This window comes from Chiloscyllium punctatum, chromosome 37, assembly GCF_047496795.1.
Source record: "Chiloscyllium punctatum isolate Juve2018m chromosome 37, sChiPun1.3, whole genome shotgun sequence".
Lineage (NCBI taxonomy): Eukaryota > Metazoa > Chordata > Chondrichthyes > Orectolobiformes > Hemiscylliidae > Chiloscyllium > Chiloscyllium punctatum.
In genome coordinates this window covers 64158023-64175735 of record NC_092775.1, presented here as the reverse complement: position 1 = coordinate 64175735, position 17713 = coordinate 64158023, and the positions used below count along the sequence as shown (strand labels likewise).

The window sequence follows — 17713 nt, the reverse complement described above, 5'->3', positions numbered from 1 at the left end:
ATGAGTAAATTGGAAATAGGCGGTCTTGCTGATAGCAGGGTTAGCTGGTTGGAAGCTCATCCCAAAGCCAAGAACAGCACCAAGACACAACCATGCACCATAGAAAGAGGCTATTGTGCCTGCACAACTCTATTGGAGAAATATCTACTTAAAATGTACTGTCTCCTCATATTCCCCAGCTCATGCACTAATTTAATTTATGTAATTATTTAATTGAATCAGTTTCCATCACCCTTCCAAACAGTTCCTCCCAGATCATCACAATTGACTGCCTATGAGGTGGCAGTGTAGTGGTAATGTTAGTGGGAGTAATCCAGTACCCTGGTTAATTTTCTAGAACATGGGGTTCAATCCCACCATGGCAGATGATGAAGTTTGAATTCAATAAAAATCTGGAATAATAAAAATAAGTCGAATGGCAAGCATGATTGTTGTAAAAATCCATTTGATTCACTAATAGCTTTTAGGGAAGGAAATCTGCCATCCTTACCCACTCTAGCCGACTGTGACTCCAGATGCATGGCAATGTGATTGACTCTTAACTGCCCTCTGGGCAATAAATGTTGGTTTAGCCAATGACACCCACATGAATACCTTACCCCACATTTGGTTACTGAATCTCCTGTGAATAGAAAAATAAATTCCCCATATCTACTTCAAAATTGTTCATAACTTTAAATATTTTTGAGCACTTCTCATGAATATTTGTAACTTAAACCGTAAGCAAAATTGATATTTTTTCATTTGTGATTGTAGAGGAAAATCATCAGCACATGAAAATGCAAAAGAGGAAAGTATGCAGTTGAAGCAAGATACAGCTACTGGTTCTAAGGGAGTCTGTGGAATTGTTTTCCTATTAAAAAAAAGAAATTCTAATACCAACAAGATGAGATTTTATTGGGTCAAACATTTCTATGCTTCAGAATTAATATATTTGCAGCTTGGAAGAAAGAAAACATTAATGTTTTTATCAGATTGACATTTATCAGTGGCAATCTGTATTAAGTTCAGTTTCATTTAACTGAAGACAAGCTGATTACAAGGTTCTGTCAACAAACTTAGAAACAAAATAATCAGAATAATAAGATAAATTTTGGAATTACAAAAATAATGTAGGCACTTTGATGGCAACTTGGCACAGCAAGGTGGTAATTACTTGACAGTTCTGTTTAAAATTCCTCTCGGTGCTTCATTGAAGGCATGAAGTGATTTAAAATCAACAGGTTAACCCAGCTACTAAAACAGCAGAGAGATGAAACTGGTATGAATTCCTACACATCTTTTACAAAGAATGTCTTTCGTGACCTACTTTATGGTAGTATAAGTAACAGTATTAACATTTGATTCAGATCATCTTTTGGGAAGATAATTATTGCAATAGTTTGTTTTGGCACCCTGCAGAAATCATTACACAGTTGACTCCAAAAGATTGACCTCGGAAGTGAAATCACAGACTATTACCAGACCTCCACTGATACTCAAGCATACCCCTCCCCCTGACCCAACTAAACCAACCTTTGACCTCTACAGAGCTTCAAGGCAACCTCTATCCCACTGACCTGACGCCTCTGGATACAACATCCCTGACCTGACACCCAATCTTCCACCCCCACCAAACCTGGATACCCCATCCTGACCATCTACAGCTCCAAACCTCACTTCTGCTAAGCTGATACACTAACCTGATCCCTGACCAACCATCTGCCCACACCCCTTCCACAAACCAGATACTAAACTGACCTCTTCAACACTCCTGGATCCAACACCCTCCCGAACCCAACTTCTGCACCTCCCTTTGGCCCCAGAGTGACTCCCACCAAATCTCCACACCTGACTACCCAACTTATACAGTCACAAGTCTCCCATTGATCTGAAACTTACATCCTGACCTAGACTTAAACCATCAACCAGCTGACATCTGTTCCCTTACCATCTACTTCCCTGCCACCTCAGCACCTGGCACTCTACCTCCTCACATACTTGTAGCCATCACCGAGGAGAAAGTAAGGACTGCAGGATCTGGACCTCAGAGTTGAAAGTGTGATGTTGGAAAAGCACAGCAAGTCAGACAGCAGCTGAGGAGCAGGAGAATAGATGTTTCGGGCATAAGCTGTTCATTAGGAATAGTCCAATCTGGGTTGGTCTAAATGTGGTCCAGAGTCCATGTGGAATCAGACAGTTCCATTGGCAGATACGGAGGAAGGACATCTGTCTGTGGTAGTGAGTCTGCTTGAGGATGTGGCTGAAGAGCTTCAGGACAGAGGTGAGGAGAGAGGCTCACTGAGATCTTTGTAAAGAGAGGAGGAGAACTTCTTCAAGGTAGGCATCCTTGGAAGAAGCTTCGCAGTAAGGTTGAAATCAACACGGGGAGAGTGAGGACTGCAGATGCTGGAGCTCAGAGTTGAGAGTGCAGTGCTGGAAAAGCACAACAGGTCAGGCAGCATCCGAGGAGCAGGTGAGTTGATGATTCAGGCATAAGCCCTTCATCAGCCCACCATCACCCACCTGGCATCCTATCGCCTCAATTGCATGGTCCCCCTTTGCAAACCAGCTTTCATCCATCTGCCACCCTAAACCCTCATTTACCTTACACACTGTCAGTTATCAAAGTGGCTAGGTATACTATAAACCACAAAATGTGGCACGTCCTATTAAAAATGGGGCATACGTTCAGCATTGTGGATGGCTGCAAGACTAAAGACAAAAATTGCAACAAATGAGCTGAAACAGAGATGAGGTCTGATGATATTATGCAGTCTTAATGACAGCAGAATTATGCATTCTTGGAATTTTACGCACTGTTTCGATTGGGAAGGTTTCTGGCTGAGAAGTTGACAAATAGCACCAAATAAATGTGAACAATTTCTAGTGGGAATAATGGCACTGAACCAGATAAGAAGATTTGGGTCTGTAATTTTAAATTCCACCCAAAAGAGTCTAAATGAACAAATTAGTTTGAAAAATCTTTTAATATAACTTACAATAAAAGTCCCCACAGTTTTACTGGAGCATAGCATCTACTGAACCTTTTGTCCCTTATTAGAGACAAAAGCATTGGTTTAACCTAAAGGCCACCACACTTAAGGCAGGAGAAAAGTCAAGAAAGAGAGTCCTTCAAGGTGACCCTAGCTAGTACGAGATTTGAATCTATGCTGTTGGTTATTACTCTACATCACAAGCCAGCTGCCCAGCCAGCTGAGCTAACCAACTTTCACTAACTGGCAATAAACTCAAGCTTGAAAATTAGTCAAATTAAAACTATTTATTTTCAAGGAATGTCTCAGTAAAACATAGAGCGGCCTTTGGTTTACTATTCACGTTGGTATTCGGACCATTATTTCATTTTACGTCATCAATCAGTGTTTCACTATATATGAAGTAATAACATTTTGGCCTATTTTTAGAAAACATCAGTTTTCTCTGGAGAAATGCTAAGCTTGCATTAAGTGGCTAATTATTGCAACAAATGCTGCCAAGAAAATGTGTAACTTTCGAAATGAATTTAAAATAATTCTCATTTTTTTAAAAGATACCTGTCTCTCTCCTCTAATAATGCAGCACATACAGCAGAGCAGATGAAATTAATTTTTTTTATTTCAAAGAGAGACGTTACTGTTTGCAACAGGATTGTTTTCCATCCTGTGGAAACAACAGTAACTTTACTCATTACTTTATCACACAGCAAAAAATCCACAGGAGCATAATCAGACAGTAATTGGCACTGAGCCTAAGAAAGGAACATTAAGACAAATGACCAAATGCTTACAGCCTTTTAAGCAGTATCTTAAAGTAGAAGAGTGTGCTGAAGTGAGAGATGAAAAGGCATTAGAAGGTAATTTCTGAATGTAGGGTCCTAAGTAACTAAAAGCCCTGTTGCCATGAGATGAAGGAAGTGAGTGATTTACAGAGTTGGATGAATGCTGAGTTCTCAGAAGGTTTTAGGGTTGAAGGAGTTTTGCAGAAATATTGTAGAATGAAGCCCTGGTAGATTTGAATGAAGATATAATTCTTAAAATGAAGGCATTTGCAGGCTGCAGTAGGTTCAGCATGGTTATATATTGAACTCCCTCACCACTACACTATGCATTAACACCTATCTCAGAAAATACTGCCTGCTCCCTTATTGTCTGATCATTCATGCAATTCGTTGTGATTTATTGGAGGAGAAATGACAGTCTAGTGCTTACTAGAACCAAATGATGTTTAGTTCAAAACATCCATTAAAAACTGCATTCAGCTCACTCAATTAATTTGACCCAGCACTATTAACAAAGAGCAGACTTTCATTAAAACCCCACTACCAGAGTTGGAAAGAGATTTTTTACACATGTTAGTACACAGTTCTTATTAGATTAGATTAGATTAGATTACTTACAGTGTGGAAACAGGCCCTTCGGCCCAACAAGTCCACACCGCCCCGCCGAAGCGTAACCCACCCATACCCCTACCTCTACATCTACCCCTTACCTAACACTACGGGCAATTTAGCATGGCCAATTCACCTGACCTGCACATCTTTGGAGTGTGGGAGGAAACCGGAGCACCCGGAGGAAACCCACGCAGACACGGGGAGAACGTGCAAACTCCACACAGTCAGTCGCCTGAGGCGGGAATTGAACCCGGGTCTCTGGCGCTGTGAGGCAGCAGTGCTAACCACTGTGCCACCGTGCTGCCCACATATCTTAACATTATTATTTCAATTTTTGACTTGGAAATCTTGTCAGCTTCTAAGAATCTGCAGGGATAAGGAATTGCTGGATAAATAAAATACCAAAGAATGGTTAATCTCAACTAGCATGATTTTCATCATCTAACAGAAGATAATGTTCAGTCTTTGGATAGATTGCTGTTTGTTTGTTTGAAAATAATAAGCTTTCTAGAAAAGAAATGAGGTCAAACTGGCTGTGGTTATGATTGCTGAGGAAGTAAGCTGCTCTATTTAGGTCAATAAAAAGATGCATTACAGAACTGAAATAGGACATGTTCTCGCATATTTTCATTGTGTGTGCAGGATAATGCTAGCAACTGTGGATTAATTGCGAAATGTAATAAAGATTGACTGGGACCATGAAAATAAAATGCAGTTGGGGTTTTATGACCCAGCTCTCCATTCATTTCAGTACATTACTGCTCTGCATTTATCCAAGAGTTGGTCGCTGGTATCTTGTGTTCTAACAGCTCTCCATAGTATCTTAGAAGTGCCAGTCACTGAAGTACTTGCAAAATTAGGCAAATTATCAAATGGGTCCAGATGATTAATCATTGAAATCTTGTTAAACATCCAAGATGTAATTGCTTGTTCACAACTTAGAACTTCTGTATGTGGTTCTCAAATATGAACATCTGCTATGAAGGAAATCTGTGACTATACCTTTTCCCAGCCCTGACTGTTTGGACTGCTAACAACAGCATCTCTGCTGTTAAGGACCCCTTCACTTTGACTGAACTAGTTTCTGTCTGAATAATCTTGCTTCTGGGCTTCTTAGTTTTTTGTTCTCTCTCTCTCTCTTTCTCTCTTTCTCTGGATTGTCAGCATCAAGTCAGCAAACATTTCTGTTTGTCTCACCAGGGAGCTTGCTAGTCATTTATCTAAAATCACATGCTATCTTTAGCTCACTGTTCAAAAATAACTTGCTGGCCTTGTTTAAAAAGGAGTCAGATCTTCACAGAACTGAAAACAAAAATTAGTTCTTTCTCCAGTTTAGAACTTCAGCTCTCAAACAAAGATAATATATTCTTAACCCTCATCACAGAAGAGACTGATTTATACAATGGAGTAGGAAGGATTCATAAAATGGTAAGGTCAAGAGAGCAATCATGGGTGAAGGTCGGGAGTTTATCGGTCCAATTTATGGACAATCAGAGGACAATTGGCTGCATGAAGTGAGAGAATAATAAGCTAAAAAAGAGGTTGAATGATCAGTCAATTGTTCGCACACCCTGCCTGGCTGACAGTCTCAGAAGAAGGTTATTCTAAAGACTAATCACTACAGTCACATTTTTTTTCTGTTGATTGGGAAGTTCAAGTTTATCTCCAGGAAGGAAACAGTGACAGGGCTTAAGACTGTGTTTATCTTGCAGTCAGCAATTTCAAGGTCAGTTACATCTCACTGGAGAAAGGCTTTGGAGGCTAGCACTCCCTTTGCATATCCGACCAATGAAGACTAGGACTAACCAGAGTAAAGTTCTCCCTTATTAGAACAACTGAACTTTCTTTTTACAGAGCTCAGCAGCTTATTCATTACCATAGTGGTAAGTTATACATTTTAAGGCAAGCTACAACTGCAGGATCAGGTTTTATTGTTTTAGATTGATGCCTCAGAATAATCAGAATTAATTTCGGAGACTGAAGACATGAAGTTTGCTTCAGACATAAATTCACTGTCTTGCAAAACCACCTAGTCCCCCTTATAAGTATTTATTTAAAACTGTTGGTTAGGAAATACTGCTTCCTTTCCAATACTTTCTATTTATATTCAGGATTACTCCTATTTGTAAGTTTCTTCTATTCCTCTTTTGCTAACTAGCACAAATTGCTGCATTTCTGTCACTTTGAAAATGTCAACAACTTGCATTTATGTAGTGCCTTTAATGTGGTTAAATTTTCCCAAGATGTTTCAAAGCACATTACCAAACACAGTTTGACAATGAACTATATGAGGAAATGTTTAGGCCTGTAACCGAATCTCAGCCTTCTTTAATGGATCATTGTCTGACATTTTCATCATTCCCCAACTTGATGCTAAGTTAAAAATCACACAACACCAGGTTATAGTCCAACAGGTTTAAGTGGAAGCACTAGCTTTCGGAGTGCTGCTCCTTCATCAGGTGATTGTGCTGTCACTAAGCAAATTTTTCTTCCTCCTCCTTTTCAATATTTCAAAGAGACTACTCCCACTGTAACACTCTGTCCCTTGTTAAATATAGATATTTCTAACCAACTGTTCAGAGATGTTATTAGAGGTAGGAACACTACTACGGCTCCACAAGGGCCCAGCCTTGTTAATTATATTTGTTATTTTCCCTGAATGCTGTAGACGTTTTTTAGAGACAGAAAAATTGTAGATGCTGGAATCCAAAGTAGACAAGCAAGGGGCTGGAAGAACACAGCAAACCAGGCAGTGTCCGAAAGTAGAGAAGTCAACGTTTCAGGTATAACCCTTCTTCAGGAAACATTGACTTTTCCACTTCCTGATGCTGCCTGGTTTTCTGTATCCTTCCAGCCTCCTGCTTAGTAGATTTTTTTTTAACCCAGTCAACCTGTTCAGAGATGTTATTACACACCTCGGAGCAGCACCTTTCCCAGCAATTTCTGTTTTTGTTTCTAATTCCACAGTTTTTTTCTCTTTTTTTTCTGGGACAGGTGGGACTTGAGCCTTGGCCTCCTGACTGAGAGGTCGGGACTTGACCATTGTGTCTCAAGAGCCCATCCTTGTTAATTGTACCATTTGAAGCTAAGTACAAGTGAAGTGTCTTGGTTAAATGATTTCTTGAGTACATTGGTATGATCGGGTGATGAGGAGTTGAATGGTTTCCCTCTTTTCCCATGCAGCTGTCTCTGGATATTCAGTGAAAAGGGTAGTGGGGAATTGGTCTGGGTGGGGTGCTGTTCAGAGGGTCTGTGCAGACTGGATGGGCCACTTTCTGCACTGTAGGCATTCTATGATTTGACTAGATTTTTTCTGATGACAACAGTGTTGGTTTGAATTCCTTGAAGAAATCTCTGTCTGTGGCACCTGAATAATTACAAGCAGCAAATAGCGTTCAAATGCTTGTAAATTGAGTTGGAGACCAGGTTCTTGATTCTTTGGTAATTTAGTTGTTTTAACTGTACTGCAGAGAAACTATGTTTCAAATGTGCAGAAGGGTGACCTTTCATATGACTGTCCCTCTCCAACTGATCAGTAATTTAAACATGGTCGAGTCCCACTATATCTAAATGATAACTTGATTTGATCAAGTCTGGGAATTCTGTTTATTAGCGAGGATTCAAGTGGTTAGACTGGATGGGTTATCCCTACCCAGTTGAATATCGCAGGTAGTTGCCTTAATGTCTTCTTAGTTGGACAGACATGCAGTCCTGAGAAATTCCATAAGCTCATTACCTTTGATGAGTTTTTGCTGACAAGTAAGCCTTCATGTCAGTGTTGGTATTTGGAAGGTACAATAATGTAAATTCTGTTGCCATCATTGACTCGGAGCTCAAACCTCTGGAATGAAATTTTTAGTCTTCCTTTTCAAACAAGTATTTAATTAGGATTTTTCATCTAGTGGTTTCAGAAATCAGTATTTTTAGATTAGATTAGATTAGATTAGATTACTTACAGTGTGGAAACAGGCCCTTCGGCCCAACAAGTCCACACCGCCCCGCCGAAGCGTAACCCACCCATACCCCTAACATCTACATTTACCCTTACCTAACACTATGGGCAATTTAGCATGGCCATTTCACCTGACCTGCACATCTTTGGACTGTGGGAGGAAACCGGAGCACCCGGAGGAAACCCACGCAGACACGGGGAGAACGTGCAAACTCCACACAGTCAGTCGCCTGAGGCGGGAATTGAACCCGGGTCTCAGGCGCTGTGAGGCAGCAGTGCTAACCACTGTGCCACCGTGCCGCCCACTGAAGTTGTGTATTCATAATTTCTCAGCCCAGGATATACAAGCCAAACTGAGTCTCTGATAATGGCCTGAATATTTCAATACTGGCTCAGCAACATTAGATTCTCTACAGTGTGGAAACAGGCCCTTCAGCCCAACAAGTCCACACTGACCCTCTAACTCTCCCAGCCTCATTTCCCTATCACTATGGGCCATTTAGCATGGCCAATGCACCTGGACTGCCCATCTTTGGATGTGGGAGGAAACCAGAGCACCTGGAGGAAACCTACTGGGAGAACCTGCATACTCCACACCCAAGGCTGGAACCGAACCTGGGACCCTGGCGCCGTGAGGCAGCAGTGCTAACCACCAAGCCACCGTGCTACCCAAATGCTTTTAATAAAGCATTTTTTCATAACAACACACAAAGAGGCACTTACTCTTACAAAGAGTTGTGTGGTGTTGGGGATATATAGCAGTCATGATTTTCTTGTGAACCAACCTATTCCAAGTAAAGACTGGTTTTTCATTCTATCTTCACTCTCTGCCTATGGAGGGTATAATATGGTAGCATAGGATATTTGCCTAAAGGTGTTTTTTGGAAACTAAGAAAGTAAAAATTTACAAATGAGGAGTATAATCCCAGTGTGCTAGGATGTCATATCTGGATAAACCCCTAGTTCTGACTGGGTCTCAAGTGCTAAAGAGAGATGCACTGTTGGATCAGAAGCAGCTGACTTCAAAATCTCCCAGGTAATCTCTCATTTCTGACAGCGTTCATGGAACAAATGACATATTCCATGGTCTCACAAACAATGTAGTCTCAATGATTATTGCATTCCAAGATCACCCAGATACTGGAAACTGTCATTAATGCAAATGAGGAATAAAGCATAACACAGAAGAAGACAGGATTGCAACCGCAATAATTCATGAATTAACCCCAGAACACCCTGAGGAATAGAATCATAGATTCTTTACAGGCCATTCAGCCCATCAAGTCCACATTGACCCTCTGAAGAGCATCCAACCTAGAACCACCACCCCCCCACCCCATCCCATCTCCCTAACCCTACATTTTCCATGGCTAATCCATCTAGCCTGCACATCCCTGCTGACTATACGCAATTTAGTTAGCTCAGTCCACCAAACCTGCACATCTTTGGACTGTGGGAGGAAACCCACACAGACACATGGAGAATATGTAAATTCCACACAGACAGTCGTCCGAGAGTGGAATTGAACCCAGGACCCTGGTGCTGTGAGGCAGTATTGCTAACCAGTGAGCCACCGTGCCACCCTAATAGTCAACTGTTGCTTGAGGTTTGACTCAAAATATCATGGTACAATGAATTGGTCAAAGTGGAAAAAAAGGAGTCTTCAAAATGATACAGTGAATTCCATGACTGAAAAAGTGATAATGGTCAATCAGAATAATTTGTAACATGTACAATGAGCATTGGTCCATTGATGTATGTCTTAGTCACAGATTCATTCAGTATTAGATGGTAATTACACTTCAACAGTACATGAAACAGATAGGCTAAAGCTTCTACCTACATTCACTTCATAGTGAAAATTATTGCAACTTGAAGAAGTACGAAAATTCCACCTGTTTTAAGTTTGGTGATGCCAACATATTGAGATCACTAAAAAAAATGGTGCTCTCACATAAAATTGCTGCAGAAAACCACTTTTTGTATACTGGTGTAATCTCTCATGAGATACTGTTGTTAGTAAGCCTTCCATGAAGAAGACACAGATGAAACTGGACATGAAGCAAGATGCCAGTGGATCTGCAGTTTACCTCATCAGGGCATTAATGATTGTATTTTGCTAATGGCACCTGATATTAATAACCAGCGCTAGGAATTCATTAATGGCATCAAGTGATAAGAATTAGAGTGAAAAAAAGTAAACCGTCTTAAAGTTGGACAAACAATTCACTCATCCTGATTGTCAAAGACGAAAGCTTCTGCCAAATGATATGGGCATTGTTGATGAAGAGTAGAGGAGACTCATTGAAAAGGTTAGTGCAAACTGTAAAATTGATGAAAGGTATGACTGGGTGTCACCACCTCCTTTTGTAAGCTTCCACATAACTTAACAAGATAGTTGTTACTTATGTAAATGTATGGGACAAAGGCAGAAATATTTCCATTCTAATCTTCATAATCTGCATAGTCATTCCCACAATTACACTGAGGAAAAACAAAAGGATGACAATAGACTAATCATAGATAAATGAATACAAACTGGACTTCAGAACACCAGCTAAGTTCCTGACTGGTCGTGGATGGAATTTGCTGATAACTAGTTTAAAAAAAATTGTAAGAACATGAATGTTATTGCCATGAATATTGCAGCTGACAGTCCATTCAGCAAAGGCCTTCATGAATGGATTCACACAGTAATCAATGAAATGCCACAGAAAAGATTTGTAGATCAGCCAAACCATAAGGATGACACAGTCGTTAGCACTGCTGTTTCACAGCACCAACTGACTGCATGAAGTGTGCATGTTCTCCCCGTGTCTACATGGATTTCATTCGAGTGCTCTGGTTTCTTCTCACAGTCCAAAGATGTCCAGGTTAGGGTGATTGGCCATACTAAGTTGTCCCATAGTATCCAGGGATGTGGAGGTTAGGTGAATTAGCCATGGAAAGTGCTGGTTTACAGGAATAGAGTAAGGACTTGGGTCTGGGTGGGATGCTCGTCAGAGGGTCAATGTGGAATCGATTTGGCTGAGTGGCCTGCTTCCACACTGGAGGAATTGTATAAGTTCGAAATTGCACTGTCAGGGCAGTTAATTCAAAGAATTTCCTTTAAATTCTTGAACTGGCCGAAGGAAGAAATCCCAAATTGCTTTTTCTACTAGATGATGGTCATCCTGGTCTAGAAAGTATTACAATTAGTTCAACATTTGCTGCACATTTTAATGCTTTACATACAGGGAGAGGACTTCCATCAAGTCTGTGGTCACAGATGAATTTCAGCTCTGTGGCATAGGATCATCTGAAGTAGACTCCAATTCAGGAGAGGGATATAATATGAAAGGGAGTGTAAAGAAGTCATTTTAAGACTCAGCAATGGTCTCTCCTCCTCTCTGAGTTAGCAGGCCATTGATTTGGCATAGGATGGAGGACTTGTGGCAGTACTCAAGCCCAACCAAAGCTGCCAGGGATTGGTAACCCAGAGCCCAACATGGAAACATCAGCAGCCAGTATAAGGAAAACAAAAAGCTAATGATTTCAGAGTTGACCCAGAACTATATTGATGCTTTCCGTTGAAAAATAACCTTACCTTCAATTCCATCGGTGGAACACATTTCCTGAAAAAAAACACTTGTGACAAAAAAATCCTGGAGCCATTTCAGTTAAAAATTAGATTCTCCGATTGCAAAATGTAAACCTCATTCCAAATGAATGAATTAAGAAGGGGCTAGATTAGAGAGGTGCTGGAAAAACACAGCAGTTCAGGCAGCATCCGAGGAGCAGTAAAATTGATGTTTCGGGCAAAAGCCCTTCATCAGGAATAAAGGCAGAGAGCCTGAAGGGTGGAGAGATAAGTGAGAGGACGGTGGGGGTGGGGAGAAAGTAGCATAGAGTACAAGAGGTGAGTGGGGGAGGGGATGAAGGTGATAGGTTGGGGGGGGAGGGTGGAATGGATAGGTGGAAAAGAAGATAGGCAGGTAGGACAAGTCATGGGGACAGTGCTGAGCTGGAAGTTTGGAACTGGGGTGAGGTGGGGGAAGGAGAAATGAGGAACCTGTTGACGTCCACATTAATGCCCTGGGGTTGAAGTGTTCCGAGGTGGAAGATGAGGCGTTCTTCCTCCAGGCGTCTGGTAAGGACTTGGGTCTGGGTGGGATGCTTGTCAGAGGGTCAATGTGGAATCGATTTGGCTGAGTGGCCTGCTTCCACACTGGAGGAATTGTATAAGTTCGAAATTGCACTGTCAGGGCAGTTAATTCAAAGAATTTGCTTTAAATTCTTGAACTGGCTAAAGGAAGAAATCCCAAATTTCTTTGATGGATGTGGATGGCTCCTTTAGGGTCTTGGATGGAGGTAAGGGAGAAGGTGTGGGCGCAGGTTTTGCAATTCCTGCTGTGGCAGGGGAAGGTGCCAGGATGGGATGGTGGGTTGTAGGGGGGCGTGGACCAGACCAGGTAGTCATGGAGGGAACGGTCTTTGTGGAAGGCGGAAAGGGGTGGGGTCCGTTTGGAGGTGGCGGAAATGTCGACGGATGATTTGGTTAATGCGAAGGTTGGTAGGGTGGAAGGTGAGCACCAGGGGCGTTCTGTCCTTGTTATAGTTGGAGGGGTGGGGTCTGAGGGCAGAGGTGCGGGATGTGGACAAGATGCGTTGGAGGGCATCTTTAACCACGTGGGAAGGGAAATTGCGGTCTCTAACGAAGGAGGCCATCTGGTGTGTTCTGTGATGGAACTGGTCCTCCTGGGAGCAGATAGGGCAGAGGGGGAGGAATTGGGAATACAGGATGGCATTTTTGCAGGAGGTAGGGTGGGAAGAGGTGTAATCCAGGTAGCTGTGGGAGTCGGTGGGTTTGTAAAAAATGTCGGTGTCAAGTTGATCGTCATTAATGGAGATGGAGAGGCCCAGGAAGGGGAGGGAGGTGTCAGAGATGGTCCAGGTAAATTTAAGGTCAGGGTGGAATGTGCTGGTGAAGTTGATGAATTGCTCAACCTCCTCGTGGGAGCACGAGGTGGCACCAATGCAGTCATCAATGTAGTGAAGAAAGAGGTGGGGAGTGGTGCCTGTGTAATTACGGAAGATCAACTGTTCTACATAGCCAACAAAGAGACAGGCATAGCTGGGGCCCATATGGGTGGCCATGGCTACCCTTTTGGTCTAGAGGAAGTTGGAGGATTCGAAGGAGAAATTGTTAAGTGTGAGGACCAGTTCGGCCAAACGAATGAGAGTGTCTGTGGAAGGGTACTGTTGGGGATGTTGCGAGAGGAAGAGATGGAGGGCTTGGAGGCCCTGGTCATGGCGGATGGAGGTGTACAGGGATTGGATATCCATGGTGAAGATGAGGCGTTGGGGGCCGGGAAAACGGAAGTCTTGGAGGAGGTGGAGGGCGTGGGTAGTGTCTTGAACATATGTGGGGAGTTCCTGGACTAGGGGGGAATAGGACAGTGTCAAGGTAGGTAGAAATGAGTTCTGTGGGGCAGGAGCATGCTGAGACAATGGGTCGGCCAGGGTGGTCAGGCTTGTGGATCTTGGGAAGGAGGTAGAACTGGGCAATGCGGGGTTCCCGGACTATGAGGTTGGATGCTGTGGGTGGGAGATCTCCTGAGGTGATGAGGTTCTGTATGGTCTGGGAGATAATGGTTTGGTGATGGGGGGTGAGGTCATGGTCGAGGGGACGGTAGGAAAGGTGTCCTCGAGTTGACGTTTGGCTTCAGCGGTGTAGAGGTCAGTGCGCCAGACTACCACGGCACCCTCTTTATCTGCTGGCTTGATGGTGAGGTCGAGATTGGAGCAGAGTGATTGGAGGGTTGCACATTTTGAGGGTGAGAGGTTGGTGTGGGGGAAGGGGTAAACAGATTGAGGCAGTTAATGTCCCGGAGGCAGTTGGAAATGAAGAGGTCGAGGGCGGGTAATAGGCTAGCGCAGGGTGTCCAGGTGGATGGAATGTGTTGGAGGCAGGCGAAGGGGTCCTCGGAAAGTGGGCAGGAGTCCTGATTGTGAAAGTAAGCTCGGAGGCGGAGGCGGTGGAAGAAGTGTTAGACGTCATGGTGTGTATTAAATTCATTGATGTGTGGGTGGAGGGGGATGAAGGTGAGGCCTTTGCTGAGGACTGATCATTCATCCTCAGTGAGGGGGAGGTCTTGAGGGATGGTGAAAACTCGGCAGGGCTGGGAGCTGGGATCTGGTGTGGGTGTAGAGCTGGGAGTGGGGGTGGGACCACTAACTGGAGTGGGTGTGGTGGTGGGGGGAATGGGGATGGAGTCATGAGCAGGGGTGGTGTTCCCCTCAGGGTTCTGCGGGGGCGGGAATGGTGACAGTGGGATCTGTGGGGGGCGTGTCAGCAGAATGCAGGTGAGTGGCGTTAGTCGGGGTGGAAGGGGTGGCAAACACGGCAGTGGGGGTGACGGAAGTCACTGAGCGTGTGACATCAGCAATGATGTGAGGGGCAGAAGTGATGTCACGTGTGGTGCATGAGGAATTGTGAGGGGCGGAAGTGGCAATGGTGGGGGTGGAAGTGACATCATCAATCAGCGTGGGGATGGTGGCTGCACGAGCCGCATGGCTAATGGCGTTTGAACAGTTCCAGAGGCCAGGGGAATCTACTGGAATGTTTGAGAAGCATTGGTTATGGAGGTAGGTAGATAAAAGTTTGTTGTACTTACAGTTTTTGATGTTTGAGATGGAGTTGAAATACTATTTGTTGAGAGTATGAATTCTCCTGAGGATGTAGTACAGAGTGGGTCCTTTGCAATTCTGAGAGAGTGTGGTTCTCAGCTGAGGCAGGGCTGACTGTAGAGAGGTTAGGTGCCGGCGCATTGCTCCGAGCGTGGAGCGGAGGATCCTGAAGGAGAACCGTTGCTGATGTTTTTGAATCTGTAGTCTGTACTGTTTGTCCTGTTCGGATCTGAACTCTGCTGGTTTAAAGGTGGTCCGGAGTCCAGGCACTGAGGAAGCAAATGTGGCTGTAGTAGCGAGTTTGTTTCAGGGCATGGTTGAAGAGCTTCAGGGCAGAGGAAATGACCAAATGGTCATAATTATCTTGTGAGCACATACAATTGGTGGCTGTTCACATCTCTCCTTATTGTTTTGTTCCATCTGAGTGTAGAAGTGGAGAAATTGGTCTTGCAAGCATTTGTGTTTAATGTTGCTGTTTGTCACAAATGTGTATGGACCTGAGAACATCTTCAAATTTCATGTAACAGAAGATCAGTGCAGTTTTAATTGATCCTATGATCACACAGTATGTACATTTCTAAATCACCTCCTTTGAAAATCTTGATCTGATCATGCGTAAATTCAAAGGAAAAATGACATTGGACCTGTCATTGAAATGCAAATATTTCTGATTGATGTTCCTTGTTTATTATATTTCTACAGCTGGTGGCGCCTATTACATGATCTCCCGCTCACTGGGTCCAGAATTTGGAGGTGCTGTGGGACTCTGTTTTTACCTGGGAACAACCTTTGCTGGTGCCATGTACATCCTGGGTACCATTGAAATCCTGCTGGTGAGTACACACAAAAGCTGGAGGAAAGAGAAAGCTTGGATTTAACTGTCCTCTTTATGGCCGATAAATAGTTCAAAATACTTTATCAAAAATGAGGAATTTTGCAATTTAGGAACCAGGACAGTCAGTTAGCACACAGCAAGGACCTACATTAACAATGGCACAATACTGAGACTTGCTGTTCTAGCAGTCAGGTACAATATGACCTCCATTTAGTATCTGGTCCGCAAGACAACATTCCCTCAGTACTGTACTGAAGGGCTGGATTGTCAGCTTCAACCCCGAAGAGGGATTTTGAGTGGCTTACGATGAGGCCAGGGCTGACCCAAAATGAAGTGCTAACTTAGAACAGAATTTTGGGTGGGTTATTAAACTTGAAAACCTCGAAACTGGACATGGGAATTGCAATGAATAATTAAATCGTGCTGGTTGACTGCATTGGAAGCAGCATGAGAATGTTTTGTAGCTTGCTGTTACACATAATGGCAGAGTCCAGACACTGCAAACTGTGTTGTTTATTGTCTGGATCTTGAGTATGGGGTGGTCAATATCATATGTGGCTGATGCTATTAAAAGGTAGGCGATACCTCATAAAATCGAGTTGCATAATTGTGATAACAGATGCTGGGATATTTCCTGTCCATGAAATTGTCCATCATGTTTAAGACCAAGCAGCAATGGCAGGTTCACCAAGACATGGAAAAAAGATGGCTGAATCTGACCTGTGAACAACAGAAGAGATGGTACAACATGGGAGAAATTGGGCATCAAGATTTTCTGAAACTTCACCGGAAGCCTCGATGAAGATGTTGCAGAGGAGGAGAGATGTACCTGTGGGGAGTGGCAGTCAAGAGGGCATGAGGCCATCCAGACCAATTCCCACAAGGCAGTAAGAGCAGAAAATCTTGGAGTTGAGAACCGGGGGTTAAAACAAGACCCTGGTCACAGTGTGGTGTTGATGTCCAGTGACTTCACACATGGAGTTAAAGTCAGTGAGGCTTTCTTCATATACTATACCCCATCAACTGAAGAATTAGTCCCAGACACTGTTTGATAAACTACAATCCCGTCACGACTCATTTATCGATTGAGACTCAGATCTGACAGTCATATGGTCCGACTAACTCTTTCACATTTCATGGCTTTCCACACTCATACTGCCAGCTGCTAAGTCACAATGAACACGTCACTCGAAACTTCACACTAAACTTTCTGATCTCTCTAAAGGTAACCAGAAGGAGCAGGAACAACAGATGGAGGACAAACATAGCTGCAAATCCTGACCTTTGGCTCTTTGCAGAACCCATCACTAAGGCCATGGTCACTGGAAGTACTGAAATAATTGATAATGACAATATCCATGTGCCTATTCATCCTCCCCATATACCACCCCAATCCCGCATCTATGTTGTCTTCCAATTTTCAAGCTGCTGGTCATTTAAACATGTACTGTTTACTTCCTTAAACCCTCCTCAGCCCATCTCCCAAGTTTACCCCATGTTCCTTTCCTCCTTATGACAGTACCATTCACAGCCTTGGTCTCCTTATCCAAGGAAGTATACATGAGAGCCTGGGAGCTGGTGCTAATATTCACTCACTTAACTACCAGGTTGAGAAGATTGGCTGATGATCTGAGGACTTTAGAATTATTCTGAATGGACTTGACAAGGTAGATGGTGAAAGGTTCTTTGTTTTGGCTGGAGAATCTGAAATTAGGGCTCATTGTTTCAGAATAAAGGGTGGATCACTTGTTATCATTCGCATGGAGGAACTGTAAACCATAATGATAAGATCTACTATGATGCCAAAATGAAGAAATTTGTTGTAGCTTTTACATTAACACAAATCAGAATCGACATAAATTAAACCTGAACTAACAGGTAAATCACA

The 17713-nt window shown here is 43.1% G+C and overlaps 1 protein-coding gene across 4 annotated transcripts in view; it reads left to right on the top strand.

The window, feature by feature from the left end:
* Window positions 1-17713, top strand: part of LOC140463166 (solute carrier family 12 member 5-like) — a 1088806-nt gene that overhangs the window by 943301 nt on the left and 127792 nt on the right. For all 4 annotated transcript variants that reach the window (XM_072556937.1, XM_072556936.1, XM_072556940.1 and 1 more), the window contains exon 6: window positions 15693-15823. In XM_072556937.1, coding sequence (XP_072413038.1) covers window positions 15693-15823 — 131 coding nt within the window. The remainder of the gene's footprint in view (window positions 1-15692; window positions 15824-17713) is intronic.